The sequence below is a fragment of the Leptodactylus fuscus genome, chromosome 4, assembly GCF_031893055.1.
Source record: "Leptodactylus fuscus isolate aLepFus1 chromosome 4, aLepFus1.hap2, whole genome shotgun sequence".
Lineage (NCBI taxonomy): Eukaryota > Metazoa > Chordata > Amphibia > Anura > Leptodactylidae > Leptodactylus > Leptodactylus fuscus.
The window spans coordinates 80,443,708-80,463,068 of record NC_134268.1 but is presented as its reverse complement, the minus strand read 5'-3'; the positions used below and the strand labels follow the sequence as shown (position 1 = coordinate 80,463,068).

The 19,361-nt window shown below is 43.1% G+C and overlaps 1 protein-coding gene across 2 annotated transcripts in view; it reads right to left on the bottom strand.

Annotated features, from left to right (window-relative positions):
- Window positions 1-584: 584 nt before the first annotated feature.
- Window positions 585-19,361, bottom strand: part of DOK6 (docking protein 6) — a 366,775-nt gene continuing 347,998 nt past the window's right edge. The window contains exon 9 of one of the 2 annotated variants that reach the window (XM_075270784.1): window positions 585-1,435. In XM_075270784.1, coding sequence (XP_075126885.1) covers window positions 1,157-1,435 — 279 coding nt within the window. In that variant the 3' untranslated portion in view covers window positions 585-1,156. The remainder of the gene's footprint in view (window positions 1,436-19,361) is intronic. The other variant, XM_075270785.1, reaches the window with a different exon arrangement.

The window sequence follows — 19,361 nt, the reverse complement described above, 5'->3', positions numbered from 1 at the left end:
ATTTCACTCTGAGATTCAGTTTATACCTCTGTAGTGACAGATACACTAGAGTATTGCCATTTTTCTGTGCCACATGCCTCAGCACTTCTTGCACTTACATAGACTACCTCGAAATAGGTGATCTTTTGTCACACCATAGTAGTAGAACTTACAGATATCCATGACAGATCTAATATTTCACAAACTAACTTGGAAAAAAATGGAAACCTATGACAATGTCCCATTTAAAGTCATTTATCCCTACATATGGCCATACCTACATAGATTGTTGTGCTTGTTTGCTTCAATTGATAAATCTGTTTGCAATGTATGTGGCTAAACCAGCTGAAGTCAATAATTTAAAGTGATGCCCACATAATTTTGGCCATATAGTGTGCCTTGAATTCTTGTTATAACCTGTATTATACAACTGCACATCCAAAATTCATGTGAAATCTATTTAATGTTCCAGATTGAGTGGCATCTGAATATCTTGCACTGTAATAATAATGCCTATGTCTCCTTGGTATTGGTCTTGGTATTGGTGAAAAGTAGATTTTGGGAGAGTTTGCAATTGACATCAATCCACAATGACACAACTTTAATGGCAGATTATCAGTACTCTAGTATTGAGCACTCTATCTTAGTATTGTAGTACTCTACTTTCTGTAGTGACATCATTTGTTGGATAGTAGTAATAATAGAAAAGATCTTCTCATTATCCATCCTGATTTTATGTTATACAGAAAGCATGCTTTCAAATATATGATGGACAATATTAAATATGTTTAGCTTCCTATAGAGCTCCCTATACCTCAGTATAAAATAATACAGTCATAGGAAAGGGTTTATTCTGCAAACCACATATGGTCAAAAATAGTTTTCCTGCCAAATTCACTATCAAGTTGGCTTTAGCTAGATCCATGAGGCATGATATTAGACCACTCTTTGGCCAATCATAAGTACATTACAAACTCTGCACACTATTTGGAGAGGCAAATCTACTCCAAGGATCCATCATAAAGGGTCATTCATAGATCACGTTAATGTACTTAGCCCAATGTATGTCTATAACTGGCCCTGACCGTAATCAGACCCTAAAGATAAAATAGTGGTAGAAATAAATAACCAATAAATAGATAAATAACTGAAAATGCATTTCGTGTTCTACCAGGATTTAGTTTTCCATTTGGAATCCCCGGTCCCTGCCGTCATTATAATTCATCTTTCTTGAGTGTGCAGGGTGCAGATGACTCGATGACCCAACTTTTAAGTTCCAGTTCACATTGTCTCTGTAGTCAATAGCCTTCTGAATGTCACTAGAGGATGCACGAGCAGTAGATGGAGTCATAGCCACTAAACACCGACAAGGGCTGCTGGTACTTCTTGCACGGCTCAGAGGAGTAGCTGGAAAACGTCTGTGCACGAGACATCTTTGTTGTACTGAAACGGTTACCTAAAATAACCAGAGCAGAAGACACATTTGATACATGAATGTATATTAAGAAGTGCATAACGTTTTATCCAATTTATCTTACTCTTCTGTTGCCAGGACTACCAGAAATGCAATGTAGCAACTGAAAGGGGATCTGTCACATGAAAAATGTCTCTTTCATATGAGTGGGGTTTGCAAAATACCAACAATATGCTATAGAAACTAGCCCATTCACATACACGGGATTCATTTTTTTGTTTGAATATAGCATCTAAGAGCTGTGTAGCAGTGGCCTTACAACATACTGTATAGCTGTACAATAAAATGCCTATTTGTAAGATACATGTTATGCTAAATGTAGAGTCTTTGAAAGGAAAGGTCATAGGGATGTGGTAAAATGATGAGCAGTTCTAAAATTCTCACATCACATCACAACATGTCATAGTAGCCAAGGTTAGAGTTAAGTTCATGTAGGGAACCATGCAGAGGGTATAGAAGGGTCATTCTTGTGCTTGTCCATATGAGGAATAAGGGTTGAGAAAAATAAAGTTCCTCAGCCTTTATAAGAAGACGCTAGAGGTGTGGAAGCAGAGCACTAACTCCTCCCTTTCACCAGCTCTCATTCGCTTTATATTGACATTCTACATCTGACAAGTACAAACTGTGTTATTTTAAAGGGGCTCAATCATTGGGAAAAGTAATTTTTAGATAAGCACATCCTTGCATAGACTTTAGAAAGGCTATTCCACACATACTGTACCTTTTGTATGTAAATCGCCTGAGTAGTTTTTGAATGAGACCGTTTTTTTTATTCATATGCTAATTAGCCTCCAGCGTGCAACCTGGAAGTCTCAGCTAGCACTGTGTCTCTCTCGTGTGTATAGCTAACTCATCTCCCTGCTCTCATACCCACAGCAGAGAACAGCAGAGGGTGCACGATGAGAACTTCCTGTTCTCGCTATGCTTAGTACTGACATGTGAACTAGTCAAGGTTACCCGGAGTCTACTGCTTTCCAAGCCCTCGTACCTGATCACCCAGGCATTATATACTTTCACCTTACTCATTACTATTCACTGTATTATGACACCACCTAAGTGCCATGAATATTGTTTAGATGTATGTTAGGCGACTCCCACATGTACTTAAAGATTTGGGACTTTAGCCCTTGAAATGTTGTATGATGGGCGTACAACATTTGATATCAATGAGAGCTTTTTTTTTTTTTTTTTTTTTACCAACCCTCAATAGGATATTTCTTTCCATGTGTAATGTATTGCAATATAGAAATATATTTTTATATTTCAGTATGTTAGAGCTGTCATTTACCTTACCCCAGGACCGACCAGGTAGACCATATAATCAGACATTAAAGACAGACACACATGAGTTAGATTTCTGTGCGTCCGGACAGAGCTCTGCAAAGTTCTGCCCAGAATCAGTTTATTTTATAGTAAGTATTGTCATTGAGAATTAACCAATCCAAAAGTATATCAGAAATGAACCAGTCAGATTAGATCAAAATTCCACCAATACAGTTATTGTCAACAATCCTAAATTGTCCAATCATGTACTGACACTTACAAGAAATCCTAAAATAGTAATACATGTGACTGGTCAAGCGTCATGCATAACCTGGCCAAAAATACATTCTTTTAGTATGACACTAAAGAAATCTGGGGACTTTCCACCAAATCTGGTCTCCATCATTTCTCTGCTAATTGGACTGAAAATGATAAACGTTGACAGTTCTTTCCTTATTTCTGAGAAAAACCGCAGAACAACAACAATGGCCCATCTGCCACGATTGCATATCTTGTTGACCGCAATCTGAATGACTAACTTGTTGTCCAATACTTTTGGCAATCTCAACAGCACAAAAGGTTGAGTGCGGGTTAGACATGGATACTAAAAGACAAAATGGCCATCTGACCATTACAGACAAAGTAATATACCATGAGTACATGGGTAAAGAACTACTCTAACAAGTACATTGTATGTATAAAAACATACATTTTTTAATCATAAAATGCATTGGCTTATAGAGATATATATCTATATACCAATACATTGAAATAAATATACTATTAAGGCTTTGTATGAGGAAATACTTTACATTCATATCAATAGATCTGGTGACTCATACAACATTTAGTGGGCTCAAATCCCAGAATACAGTGACTGAGACTATACATAAAATAAATCCTTAAAGAGGACCTTTCACCACTTTTGGGCACAGGCAGTGTTATATACTGCTGGAAAGCTGACAGTGCGCTGAATTCAGCGCACTGTCGGCTTTCCCGATCTGTGCCCGGTGTAAAGAGCTTACGGTGCCGGTACCGTAGTGCTCTATGGTCAGAAGGGCGTTTCTGACCATTAGCCAGAGACGTCCTTCTGCCTCGCGGCGCCTATCGCGCTGTGCTGTGGCGCGGGGAGGAACTCCCCCCTCCCGCTCCTGATAATGCTCGTCTATGGACGAGCTGTGTGAGCAGAGGGAGGGGGCGTTCCTCCCGGCTCCACAGCACAGCGCAATAGGCGCCGCGAGGCAGAAGGACGTCTCTGGCTAATGGTCAGAAACGCCCTTCTGACCATAGAGCACTACGGTACCGGCACCGTAAGCTCTTTACACCGGGCACAGATCGGGAAAGCCGACAGTGCGCTGAATTCAGCACACTGTCAGCTTTCCAGCAGTATATAACACTGCATGTGCCCAAAAGTGGTGAAAGGTCCTCTTTAAATAGATAAAGTGATCCCCTGTGAAATTGACGTAAAGTTTTGTTATTATTTGTCAAATTGACAACAGCACAGTCACACACCATAAAATTTAGACAATGTTTTACATTTATTTAATCAGCATCCAACCATCTGGGCTCTAATATTATTATATGGGTTCCGGATATATTTAGCAGTGCCCTTTGATGAAGGCCCTGAACCTTGAAAAGGTCGCTCCAACTTTTTTTGCAATGTGATTATCCTGTGAAGGATACAGTTTGTCTGTATAAGGGTTGGTTCAAATCTGCATTGGTATTTAGCTTGGGGGAGTCTGCATGGAGACCCCCCGAATGGAATACCAAATACAATTGCAAGCGGTGTGCAGTAAAAACACACAGATTCCCATAGACTATAATGGGGTCTGTGTGCTTGCCGCCAGATCTCTGCACGAGTCATGCAGACAAGAAAGTAGTTCACAATCTATTTTCCTGTCCGCATGATTTGTGCGGACAGCGTGTGGCAAGCACATGGACCCCATTCTAATCTATGGGGTCCGTGTACTTTCACTGCACAGCGCTTGCAAATGTGTTTGGTATTCCATTCGGGACAACCCCATGTGGACTCCCCGAACGGATTACCAAACGCAGATGTGAGCGAGGGGTTACTTTATCATGTCTCATTGCCATCATGTACTTCTGTACAATTCCAGGTTCTTAAAGTTTATGAGGACAACACAAGTTCATCTTAGTATATAATGCAGAATTAAGGGTTAAGTAATAAAATGAATAACCTTATTCCACTCAGATACTGCTTCAGTAATTCTACGCAAATGTAATACCTTCAAGATGTTGGAAGTTTGCAAATTGTTTTTATATGGATTTAATAAAAATGGAAATTTGATATCCAGTTAGACACTTTCTGCTTTGTTTCACTGATTTCAAGTACTCTTCAGGACCTTCGGAGCACCTATACAATATTATTGATTTATATTACAAGTACCGTATGCTCACTAGAGGATGTCATTTATACTGCATAGAATTATAATGCCAAGGTAATCTGCATGTAGCATTTATTATATTGAATATTTCTCTATTTTAATGGAGAGATTGGTTACTAGTGGTCATAATACATTTACACACTTAGAATAATATGAATGTAATATTATAAACAGAGCAATGCAGAAAAATTACAAAAAGATAGAAAAATAGAAATAGTCTTTGTCATAGGCTGACATTCAGATTAGGATTTAGAATTTTAGGTTTGGAGTTTAATCTCTACATATAAGCACCACATTCTGGTACCAAATATCTAAACCTAATCCCTTGTGTAATTGGTAATACAATGTCTACCAATAAGTATTTGGACACCCATGCAAATGAAGATATCTGCGGACGTAATGTATGTCAAACCTTCCACCGTTAAATAGGAAACAGCATTGGCCTTAGTCATTGTCCGATTTCGAGAAAGAGGTAATTGTGGGGTACCATAGAAATGGTCGATCCTTAAGGGACATAGCAAACGAACTGAATTACCCAAAATCGACAGTGGCCTATATGTTTACGAAGTGGAAGATGAACGGTGATTGTTAGAATGTGCCCCGAGTCGGCAGACCCCCGAAACTGGGAGATAGAGACCTACTAGTGCTGTCCAGAGAAACCGCACCCAACCGATGGCTCACATATACCAGGAGTTTCACTAGGCATCTGGGAGTATTGTGTTGATCAATACCATCCGTAAGGAAGCATCTGCTGGGTTCTACAAACTACTGAATATCAATATGTTGTTGTTTTTCTATTCTACCACCAGTGTCCAAATACTTATTGGTAGACAGTGTATATATCACTCTCGCAGATAATAGGAATAGGCGCTTATTGATTCACTGGGCACATTGCAAAGCCGTATAGAAGTACGCTGAACTATTTTTTTTTACATTTTCTTTTTAGTTTAGCTTTCAACTTTTTTGAATTAATGGAAATGTCAATAGAAAAAAGTACATCAGGACAGTGCACACAGATATGAACAAATTCCTTCAGGTTAGAACAGACTGTTCTGTGTCATTTATAGAAAACACTAGAATTCATTTTCATCACAGCAGTACAAATATATAGTGACCAGTGATCTAAAAAAATTCTGCTCTCATAGACATATGAAATAAAAATGGTTGTACAACTGAAATTTCTATTATTGCTTTCAAAAACTAAGCCTTATGGAGAGTCACTGGGTCTATAATAGCCTTGTGTGATAGATGGCAAATTATATTTGGGATTTTGGTGAGGTGGGACTAATCTATAATGCTTACCAATCTGAATCTGCAGTCACCTTGTATGATAGAACTATTAAAAACAATATTATTGTAATTCAATTAAAAATTATCGAAAAAAAGCTAATTGCCCATCACGGGCATGTATCAGGCTCAGAGAGGGCACCACTTCAGCACAATCCAATGCCATACAAGAAGTCATTGTATAAGGCTCACATTACTTTGTATACTATATTAATAATCATTCCCTGCTATCGACAACATATAGAACTCAGGATAGAACTTTCAACCTAGAACAAAACAGTCACAGGGTTTAATATAACAGTCTCCAGCAGTCTCTTTAACCACTGGTTGGCTGACATAATTGTAGAGATGGCTACAGATGCAACAAAACTAGAAAACACAAGACCGAAAACAGATACACTTCCAGCAGCTAACAGATCGGCCTATTGGAACTGGAGGGCATGACTTCAATTCGTTGTAGAGGAGAAACCTTACAATGTACCGAGAAGTATTTGTTTCCTCAAGAAAAGAACCTTAAAGGAGAAAGCCAGCCAAACATGAAAGATTAATTTTCAGGGGACTTGTTCTTGATATTTCTTTCCAGAGTACAGTTATTATATTTTTAAGAAATGGGGTGAATGTTTGTGTTGAATAAATAAAATTGGGCAATAAATAATAGAAATAGATCTCAGATATTTTAATGAACACGCATAACAAAAAAATTACAAATAAAAAATACTGATTTAGAGGTGAACATTTCTATTATGAATAACCCTCTTTACGTCGATAGACTTGGATAAATCATTGGTAATGTTGATGTGCAAAGTTGGGCAAAAAGATATTGTTTTACTAAACTTTTAGGAAAGAGGAATATGCTATAGAGTCATCCAACATGGCTACTCTAGGTATACAGTATAAAGAAGAGGTCTTCCATATGGTGACCTGCTGTACCACCCTTTTAGCAGACTCTTCTAACTTAGAGAGTAATTCTATATAAGTTGATCAAATGTTACAAACTATAGGAAAGGGTTTGTGGGTTCAGATGGTTTTCTTGCCCCATGGTGGTGGGGTATGTTGACATAAACTAAGACAAGCAGAAGGTTCTGTATTAATTTTTTATGGGTCTCCCTGTGTCCTATGTCCTACCAAGGACAACATCTCCAAGTTATGTTCTCTCTGTGACTCCCACACTACAAAGACAAATCAAATAGGAAATTTAGATTGCAAACCCTACTAGAGACAGTACCCTACAATGTTTTCTATAAAACGGTGTCTTTCAATGTTTTCAAGCCAAGTACCCCCTAGTGAAATAAGTTCCAACCTAGTACCCCGAGCAGACAATGTGGTGCCTGACACGTGACAGATCTTGCTCCTGGTCTCAAGTGGGAAAGAAAAACTGGCACATTATATGCCCCAAGAAAAACCTTTTTCATGTGAGGCCAGCTGTGACTGACACATTAAAAGTTCTGAGGGTATTTTAGCTTCTGACCAGGTTTTCACTCATCAAATCATAGATCAGAAGATATTTATCTGTTCAGTACAGACTAGCTAGAGAAGACCCACCCCTCTAACCCTGACTTAAGTCGTCTGATGCCTGCCACTACTTGGCAGTTGCTTTACCTCTCTATTTAAAGATGGTGGATGGTTTAGATGACACTACCCCCCCAAGAGCCTTGGAACCTGAGTACTCAATAAATCTAACTACGTCCAGAGCAGTAGTTGACAGACGACGCGTACCCACTAAGAATGCATGGCGGACCCCCTGGTACAATACATAGTATAGTTCAAAGGTTGAGAACCACTGCTATAAAGAGCCATAGAATATGTTGACAGTATATAAGTGAGGGCGGGTTCACATCTGCGCCTGTTCTCTGCTTTGTGGGTTTTGATCTTCTGCCCAAGAAATTGGACAGGAGATGGAAACCCAGCAGTCAGTGTACGCCCGTGAGTGCCTTTGAGCGTCTTCTGGTCTCTGCAACTAAATCATTTTTTTTTAACCGGACACAAAGTCCTGCATGTCCAACTTTGTGTCCGGTTAAAAAAAAACTGTTTTACCATGGAGAGGCGCTCACAGGCGTGCACTTTGTCAACATATTCAAATGAATGGGTTTGAAAACTGACTGCCGATTTCCGTCTCTGGTCCTGTTTCTCGGACAGAAGATGGAAACCTGCAAAGCAGAGACTGAGCGCAGATGTAAACCCACCCTAAGAGAAATAAATTGATAGAGAGAATAGTAGTCTGTGGCACTAAAACAGTCCAAGCACTTAACATGTAGCATTTGCAGGATAGATATAGGCACAGCTGAGAAGTGCACAGGTTATAACAAGTGATTATGAAGATAATCTTGTTTCCCTTAGTCCTAACAGCGGCACAATGTGGGGTATTTCTGCCCCTGTGTGCTGGTAGGACAGGCGGATTTTTAATTGGCCAATCAAAAGCGTGGCTGGCCCTATAAGAGGGCACAAGAACCTCCCCTCTGCGTGTCAATACAAAAGTACCTCCATATTTATACACAGTTTTATACATAAGATATGATTCCCAGGGTGGGAAATCTTGTGCCGCTGTTAGGACTAAGGGAAACAAGATTATCTTCATAATCACTTGTTCCCTGTCGTCCGTACCAGCGGCACAATGTGGGGATATAGCAAGTAGGCCCAAAGATGGGCGGGATTATTCCATGACAGAGCTCAAAATGGTTTGGGCAAAGGCAGAGGAATCGGACACCCGGTCCCTCAGGCGGTAATGCCGAATGAACGTGGACTCAGATGCCCAGGAGGCAGCCGCACAAATCTGATCCAAGGACAACGCACTCCTCTCAGCCTGAGAGGTGGACACTGCCCTGGTCGAGTGGGCATGAAGAAAAGATGGGACCGGACGCCCTTGGGCGGTATAGGCGACTTTTATGGTATCGGAGACCCAGCGGGATATCGTGGCCTTGGCGGCCTTGGCGCCTTTATTCTTCCCCGTATAACTGATTAACAGGTTTTCGGCCTGCCTAAAAGGGCGAGTACGTTGCAGATAAATTTGCAGACATCTGATAACATCCAGCCTGTGCCATCTTTCCTCTTCAGATGAAGAGGGGAAGGGAAAAAATGCTGGAAGAGAAATAGTTTGGTTCCTATTTGCAGCGGATGGAATCTTGGGACGAAATCCTGGGAGGAACCTAAGCTGCACATGGTCCGGAAAAAATATAGTATATGGCTCCTCGGCAGACAAGGCTTGTAGCTCACTAACTCTTTTGGCAGTTGTAACTGCCAATAGTAGAGCCATTTTGCCAGTTAGTAACTTAAGTGAGACTTCTTCCAGGGGTTCGAATGGTTGGTCGCAAAGAGCGTTCAGGACCGGAATCAGGTCCCATTGGTGGACAGGGGTGTTCACCACCGGTCTCAGCCTAGTTGCCCCTTTAATAAAGGTGCTCACTAAAGGATCCTGAGACAAACGCCTCCCCAGATAGGCGGACAGGGCCGCTACGTGTACTTTGAGTGTGGCCGCAGCCAGACCTCTGTCTAGTCCGTCTTGAAGGAAGTCCAGGATCGCCTCAGTCGGGGGACCAGTGGAGTCCACTTGATGCTGCAGACACCAGGCATTAAAGATGTTACTAATTCGACGGTAATTCCTGTTAGTCGAATCCGCTCTGGCGCTGGATAGGGTCTTCAAGACGGCTTGTGACAGTCCTCTATTCCTCAATAGGGACTGGTCAACCTCCAGGCTGTCAGGTTGAGTCTCCTCAGATCCTGGCATCTCAGCTCTCCTTGGGTTACCAGATCTGGGAGAGGGGGAAGCCTCCAATATATGCCCTGACTCATTAGTATGAGCTGAGCAAACCAAGCCCTTTTTGGCCAGAACGGGATTATGGCTATTCCCGAGGCTTGGTCCTGTCTTATTTTGATCAATACCTTCGGTATGATTGGAATTGGAGGGAATATGTAAAACAGCCTGAACCTCCATGGGATGGACAGGGCATCCACTGCCAAGGGATTGTCCTCCTGGTATAGGGAGCAGAAGGTCCCTACCTTGGCATTGAGTCGGGTAGCCATTAGATCGACCTCCGGGAGACCCCATCTCTGGACGATCTGTTGAAAAACGTCTGGATTGAGAGACCATTCTCCTGATACGGTAATACCCCGACTCAGATGATCCGCTACTATGTTCAGGGAGCCCTTTATGTGAACAGCGGATAACTGGGCTAGGTTCTTCTCTGCCCAGGCAAATATAAGATTCGTCTCTCTCAGTAAGGTTGGTGACCTGGTGCCCCCTTGTTTGTTTATGTAAACTACCACCGTCATGTTGTCTGACCTGATCTTGACAGACTTGCCTCTCAACTCCGGGGCAAAGTGCACTAGGGCCAAGTACACAGCTCTGAGTTCCTTGAGATTGGAGGATCCCAGCTCCGGACATCTCCATCGTCCTTGTACAGTCCTGTCCTGGCAATGGGCTCCCCATCCCCACTGGGATGCATCTGTTGTCAACAGGGTCCACAATGTTGGGACCGTGGACCTTCCGTCTTTCAGGTGTATCCACCATCTGAGGGAAAGACGGGTAGCGGGAGAAAGGCAGATCTTCTTGTGCAGTCCCCGTGGAGACCTGTTCCAGGTTGTCAACACTTCCATCTGCAGGGGACGCAAATGCCATAAAGCCCAAGGGACTGCTCTGGCCGAGGATGACATTAGGCCGAGGACCCTCATGGCGGTGCGGATAGTTACCCGCCGGGTGTGTAATAGAAATCGTGCACCGGCCTGGATCCTTTCTTTCCTTGGGCTGGAGAGGAAGATCTGCATCGTTTCTGAATCCACTATGAACCCGAGGAACTTCCTCCGTGTGGAAGGAACGATTTCGGACTTCTCCCAGTTGATGATCCATCCTAACTCTTGTAGGAAACTGATGGCAAGGTTGAGCTGCTGGAGGAGAGCAGCAGGAGACTGAGCTTTCAGAAGCCAGTCGTCTAGGTAAGGAACGATGAAGAGGCCCTGTAGTCTGAGGGCCGCCGCAACCGGAGCGATCACCTTGGTAAATACCAGGGGGGCGGATGTGATGCCGAACGGCAGAGCTGTGAATTGAAAGTGCTCCCTGTGGCCGGCCATAGAAACGGCAATCCTGAGGAATTTCCTGTGGGAGTGAGCAATAGGGACATGAAGGTAGGCGTCCTTCAGGTCGAGGGTAACCATCACGTCTCCTGGCTGGAGAAAAGCAGACGCGGAATCCACGGTTTCCATACGGAATGACCTCTTCTTGATAAAGCGATTGAGATACCTCAGGTCTATTATCATTCTCCAGCCCCCGGTGACTTTGGGGACCAGAAAGACGGGGGAGTAAACTCCCAGACCGAGATCTGAGGCTGGGACCTTCTCCAGGGCGCCTTTGATGACATACTCGGCGACCAAGGCCTCTAAACTGGCCTGTTGGGAAGGTGGAAGGGTTCTGGTGACAACAAACCGATCTGGAGGTGGAAGGTGGAATTTGATAAGATAACTGTGCTGTATAATTCTTAGCACCCATGGATCTTGAATATGGGTGACCCAAGCTCTGAAAAAAACTGAAAGACGTCCTCCCACAGGAAGGGGGGCCACAGGGAGCTGCCCCGCGTCAAAATTCCGGCTTCCTCTTGGTGTCCTCCCTGGAAGCACCACGTCCGGAACCTCTAGGACGATATCTGGGACGCCTTTGCTGGGTTGGGCGTCTATAATTAGAGGCGGAACCTCTGCCTCTAGAGGGGGCACGTCTGCCCCTGGCAGCTTGAGGTAAGGACTTCCCCTTACCTTCAGCTAACCCCTCTATGATAGTATCCAAGCCCTGCCCAAATACTCTTCCTGGCTCAAAAGGGAGCGCGCAAAGAGCAGCCTTGGATGCAAAGTCTGCACGCCAAGGCTTTAGGCACAGGGGTCTGCGGGCCGCAGTGGACAACGCCATCGACTTGGCTGAAATTCTCAACTGATGGCGAGAAGATTCCGCCAAAAAATCTGCGGCCCTATGAATATTCTTCATGGAAGCCAAGATGTCATCCCTGTCCACACCGGAATCAATATCCCGCTCCAAGGTGGCTAGGCGGTTACGAAGAAAATCGCCCACAGTGGTAGAGGCTATGGCTACTGAGGCTTGGGCAGAGGAAGCAGAATAAACCTTCTTTAGGGTGGCGTCAGCCCTGCGATCCAAAGGATCCTGAAGATTTGATCCATCTTCAAGGGGCACCAGGGTTCTACGAGACAACTTCGCCACGGCTAGATCCACCTTCGGGGGAGGCCCCCAGGAATCCCACTGAGTTGAATCCATAGGGAACAGGTGCTTAAAGATCCTGGATAATGAATGTCCTTTTTCTGGCTGCTTCCACTGCTGCACCATGAGGTCGGTCAGCGTGGCGTCCGCATGGAAGGCAATATGTCCCCCAGAGGCAGACGTGGAGGCTTCCCCGTCAACATCTCGGCCCACTGTAGACCGGATGGACTTCAGCAGCCTGCCTGTTTGTTCATAGTGGAACACAGGTCTGCTGGAAACTACAGAGTCGTCCTCGGAGGAAACATCCTCTGCCACCCGTAGATGTTCCAGGGGAGGGAGGGACGAGGAACGATGCTCTGTGCATGGTCTCTTGGCGAGCTGAGACAAGGTAGACTGTATGCCTTTGAGGGAATCATCCTGCAAAAATAAAGAGAGAGTACAAGCAAGGGAATTATCCTTACCCAAGCGATGCCCAACTCACCATCTCCTTGACCCAGGCCATCATATCTCTAGGAGAAGGCTCCTCAGGTGGGGGGCCTCTGCAACCACGACAACGGGCCCACTCATAGCCTAAAAATAATAGGCGGGTTATAGGGCCGGTAGTACCCCAGAGGGATAACCTCTTAAGCCGCTACCTACCATCAGGGAGCAGTGTGTGACAGTCAAAACAGGAAAGGTGCTTCCTTTTGGCAGTAGATTTCCTCCTATAATCCCCAGGGGGGGTAGTAGAGGAAGACATATCCTACAGAGAGACCATAGACCATGCAAAATTGTCACCAACATATTCTACCAAATATCAAAAGAAGGGGTAGATCTTACCGTGTCCTAGACCGGACAGCAAGGTGACAAGAAACTGAAGGTTTGGTTTGGAGGCAAAAGGAGCACTCCAGCTCTCCCACAATCTGGACCCTCGACGGGATTCGAACTCACGACGCCGGTGTTGCAAGGCCGAGCAGCTAACCACTGAGCCACGGCACTTCCTGATGCACAGCCTTCCGCCTTAGAAAGGAGAAGGTAACTAATAACCGGCCGGCCTGACCTTTAACCCGGCCGGCCGGAAATGGGAGGGGCCATAATCACATGTACCCTCCAGGAAGAGAAAAAGGTTACCCCCCCCTCTTCATACAGCCCCAGCAGGGGCGCCTACCCCCTCAATTCCTGGCCCGGACGTGCGTGCAGGCTAGATTCTGCAATAAGCAGAAAGCCGGAGTAAACATCCTTCGCCGGCGCCAGGACTTTCAATGGCGCCGCTATACTTCCGGGCACAACCGGAAGTGTGCGCCCGGCAAATGCGGACGCAGGAAACTCTCCGCCGGGAACCTAGTTCCGGCAGAGCACGTCCGCGAGCGACAGCGAGAGAGCCCCGCGGCAGAGTGCCGGGCCAACTCACCAGCACGAGATGTGCTGACAGGTGAGCCAGAGGGAGAAGGAGGGGAGGGAGGGAGGGAGGTAGGAGGGAAGGAAAGGAGCCACGCAGGCTAAAAAAAAAACTTTTTTTTTCCCAGACAGGGGAAGGAACCTTCAATCAAGAAGGTCAGAAACTGAAAAAAGAAGAATTATGCTCCAAAGGTAGGTAACCCATAGAGCCTAAAATAAGAGGACACAAGTCCTCCCCACCTGTCCTTGACCACACAGGACAGAAAAAAACACGCAGAGGGGAGGTTCTTGTGCCCTCTTATAGGGCCAGCCACGCTTTTGATTGGCCAATTAAAAATCCGCCTGTCCTACCAGCACACAGGGGCAGAAATACCCCACATTGTGCCGCTGGTACGGACGACAGGGAAAAGGTTTATTTAGGTACTTCAGTTGAAGTTTTAGAAAAGCAGGTGAAAAAATGGTAACCCCCCCCCCCCCAACACCCCAAAGAAAATAAAAAATCATAATCTTTTTCCAATACCATATGTGATGTTGTCCCAACATTTAACACTTTTCATATAGGAATTAGTGATACCAACAGTTCTGAATTTTATTACTAATAAAGCTGATACATGAACAATAATAATTACAATTTAATGTTTTATGCAAATTTCTCCTGTGAGGAATATTCATATAAGCTTCCATAAATGTAAGTAGTTAATCGTATCAGTACTTATTACCTACAAAATAACGCCAGGATCTTAATCATATGTTGTGTGCTATTATTAGTACATTCTGGATCTGTGGTTATTATTTTTGTCTCGGGCTGGAGTTCAGGATTCAAATCCAAACAAGGAGAACATGTGCATGGAGTTTCAAGGTTCTCTTCATGTCTGTGTTGGTTTTTTGCAGTTTCTTTGGTCTCCTCTCACACCAAATACTCATAGGTTACTTAATACATAATGTAATTGGCCCTACCGTTACTTCTTATTGGCCTCCTCATGTCATGCAGTGCTCTACTAGTGATGTCCATGGACCAGGTTTCTGCGGTCACTGCCCATGTGGCTGCTGTTGGCCCAATTACAGGCCTCAGTGCTCAACAGCAGAACACTGGAGGCCCAAAAGACGTAAGAGAAGGTGAGTAGGAATGTTTTTTTTTCTATCTCCCCTGGGCCTTCACCTATTATATTCTGGAATCTAAAGCAACCCCAGAGTATAATCGTTTCACCTTCATATTGACATAACTTTGCTTGAGTTTGCCTTAGAGAGCTAGAAATTGGATAGATAGGTTAATAGCAGTCTGTGAAGATGAACTTGTTTGACCCGAAACAAATCAGGAACTAGAGCCCAAACAGAAACAATTACTTGTGACACAACACAAGCAGTAACAGGGGGACATCGATAGCGGAGAAGCTACTGATTTATCATGGTAATACAACAGAAATTTTGCAGAGATAAGGAATGATCTGCTGCCAATCAGTGTATTCTATAACACATAGAAAGGAACGAGTTAACAGTAAGCCTGCTATAGATCCCCAGGACTTGGCAGTCTCCATTTTCACTTAACAGATTGCTTACTTGCTCTGGATGTTATTTCCCCCCTATCTCTCATCTGCTGTAGTAACATCTATGGGAAATGCAAATAGATCTCTCCAGGTCATCAATGAGATTTTTGTGCCAGCATAGTGGCTTACTGCAGGCAGCAAAACAATTCCTCTACAATATACAGCAGATTAATTTCTAGGGTGTCTCATTTCATCTCCTTAACAATTAACTCTGTAATCCTGTTAGAGGACACTTACTGAACAATGTCTATCTAACAAGTATAATCCAATTCATTCAGTGCATTTTAGAGAGTTTTAATAACTTTCATTGAATAGTTTTTTGTTATCTAGGTCTATCTATGTCTATCTATCGATCTATCTTAGGCCTCGTTCACATCTGCGTTGGTATTCCGTCCAAGGGAGTCAACAGGACCTCACTGAATGGAATACCAAACGCAACTGCAAGCAGGGTCCATGTGCTTGCCGCCAGATTTCCGCAGGGCTCATCCGGGCAGGAAAGTAGTTCACAATCTACTTTCATGTCCGCATGATTTGTGAGGGCAGCGCTCGACAAGCACACGTACGCCATTATAGTCTATAGGGCCCGTGTACTTTTACTGTACACCACTTGCTGGTGCGCTGGGTATTCTGTCTGGGGGGTCCCCATGCGGACTCCCCGGACGGAATACCAAATGCAGATGTGAACAAATGGTAAATCTATCTATCTATCTATCTATCTATCTATCTATCTATATCTATCTATCTACCTCTCTATCTATCTACCTCTCTATCTACCTCTCTATCTATCTACCTCTCTATCTACCTCTCTATCTATCTATCTATCTATCTATCTATCTATCTATCTATCTATCTATCTATCCATCCATCCATCCATCCACTGTATCTGTCTGTCTCACATTTGCCTATTATTCTATCTATTGATGTGGATCGATAACAGTAGCATTTCTAGATTTTCTTTCTTTGCACCTGTAAACAGCTGGATTTATTTTATAACGCCACACGTTTTCCAATGCTCGGAAATTCTCCCTAATTTTCCAATCAAACTCAAGTAACTATTATATATTTTGGTAAATGGAAACAAAAAATAGATACAGATGGGTACATTTGGATTATGGGCACTATCATAATTTGGCTTTACTCTTCGACCCTTGGATGCTGGACAATACAGAGCCGCTCACTGCAGGCAAACTATCCAAATTCAGCCTAATGTTACTTTTACTAAGTGGTCAAATTTTAGTGAATGGAAAGCATACAAATATACAATTATGTGAGAACAACATGAATGTTGGAAAAAGCAACAGCAACCATATATTACAATAGTAAACCAGGCTAATGTTTTTTTTCAATGCTTTCAGGATGCACAGTGTGGCAATGGACATTTCTATGAAATTTATGATTCTAGCAGTCTATTTCTAGAGCCTGGCACGTATACAATGCCGTAAATATTGATTTGGTGATTCACAGAACAGCGTTAAACTGTAATATAAATTGATAAACACATAGCAGAGTTATTGTAACTTCAACAGTATTCACAGTGTATTGGTAAACATGGTCATTACCCACACGCAGGCCAAATCTTCTACTTCCTGATCATAATTATAATCATTACACAAATGTTGCATCAAAGAGATGATTAGATTTTGTGTTGCTGGCGGAAGTGTTGAAATGGCCATAAGGATACTATTGCAACCTACTGTGAATTGCTGAATATATTAAAATGAAAAGCAATCAATATAAGTGATTGCACATTCTTTCTTTGCCTGTAGATGGTGCTAAGTTTACTTTGACGCATGATTAATGAAATGCTTGATACTGATTGATAACATTAGAGGGTAATTTGCAAAGCTTTATGCAGAAGGTTAACCAAAACCACTGTGTTATACAGTATCACCCACTTGGTTGAAATGCTGTTGATGGTTGTGGTTTGTTCACTGCTTATTATGACTGTTGCTTACAATTACATTACATTTTGCTAATGGATGGCACTAAAGTGGTATTAGTGATGGTAAGATGATTCACAATGATGATTTGAAAATGGGAAACAGTTGGATTTGAGTCATTTGTTTGTATAGGCAGCTGCACAGGTGTCAGGTGGGTATTGGGGGACCACTGCCACCTTAAAAGTAGCTTAAACTGTCTATTAGATGCATATAAGAAATTGATACCGAATTACATGACTTACAATTGCTGTTATATTATTAGTTTGAGTTAGGGGTCATTCACCTCCTGTTTTGATGATCGGTTTAACTGATCAGTTTTACAGACACACAAAAAAAAATAATAAAAATGGATGAAAACTGATGGAAACAGATCCTTTTATCTAGTCAAGGTTAAATAAAAATGTATCAGTTTCTTTAGGACAGAAAAATAAGACATAAAATTGAACAGAAACTCATTAGCTTTTGTTTAATATTAACTCTATGTAAATGGCATCTCATCGGTTTCCATTTTAACATCAGTATTTTGTATCCATAAAACTGATCAACAGCAATTTGCCAGTAGTTGCTGATGAACCCTAGGGAAAGGACCACAATAGACAGTGAGTCCTAAGCTGGAATTCCCTCGCTGTCCCTTCCTGCTTGCCGGTCCTATCCTAAGCAATAGGCAACAACTGGTTGACAAGCCCTACCTATATAAGTGACAACACAGAATGCAACCAAGACAAACAACAAAAAAGGGAGGTTAGCAAGCCAAGGGTCCAGTAACAGTCGTGCAACGCAGTACAGAATCATAATCCAAAAGAATAGTCACAAAGGAAGCCAAGGGTCACAGATCAGTTATACAATAGTAACAGAAAGAGGAGCTTAGCAGTGACAAAGTCTAAGGACAGAGTCACAATTGCCAGCAAGCCTGTGTGGGTTGATCATCTATATATAGGAAGCCAAAAACCCGCCCTAGGCTTGATTGGAAGACAGGCTGCCAATCACACGGACAAGGCTAGAATTAACTATTTGATGAACATAGGGGAACTAGGTGCAGGAAATGGGTGTGGTGGAAATTTAATTAAGAGATAGGTAATAGAGCAGTGGTCACACAGTACAATGAAAAACTCCAAGCAAAGAATCAAACAGTACACACCTCCTGCACTACGTCATGCGAGCAGAGGGTGGCTCAGAGACCCAAACAGGCAGAGATGTTACAGACAGCTATTTGAAAGCAGCACAATACTGCGAGCCAAGACACACCACCAGGTGCCTTCAGAGAGCATGCTGCGAGGTCGGAAGGACTTTAGCTGAATCTGAAAATTTTAATTTTCACCAACAGAAGGCTGTATCAATAATGAATGCACTGGAAGCTGATACCAACACAAAACCCACTATTGTCTTACAGAGCAGGCCACAAGCAGGTGAACAGTCATACATGCATGGGTCAGAACCAGGAGAGGACGTCAGAGGCAAAAATAGAAGACAGAAGCGATATCCAAAAGCAGTCAAATGGCCAAAATCCAATTGGGCATGTCACAGGCAGCAGAAGGCAATAGATTATCCAAGGGTTGATATGAAGCAAGTGTGAACATAAACAGGAAGCAGAGCCAAACTAGAAGTAGAACAACCATTAGCCGGCATGTGTGTCAGAAGAGATGGTTCTTATATAGGCCTACTCAGCTGGTAATTGGACAAACCCAGGAAGCCTCTGAAACTTCAGAATCCTCCCCTTTTGACATGGTAACCTTAAAGCAGCCAGACAATTTCCATATACTCTTATTAAACAGGTGCCCACTACTTTCTATGACCACTCCTGTGTTTATACAATACCACTTCCTCAAAGCTTCGATGACATGGTTATAAAGCACCAGGCCACGTAGTTCCATTTGTATCAGCCAAAAGTTGGTAATACAGTGG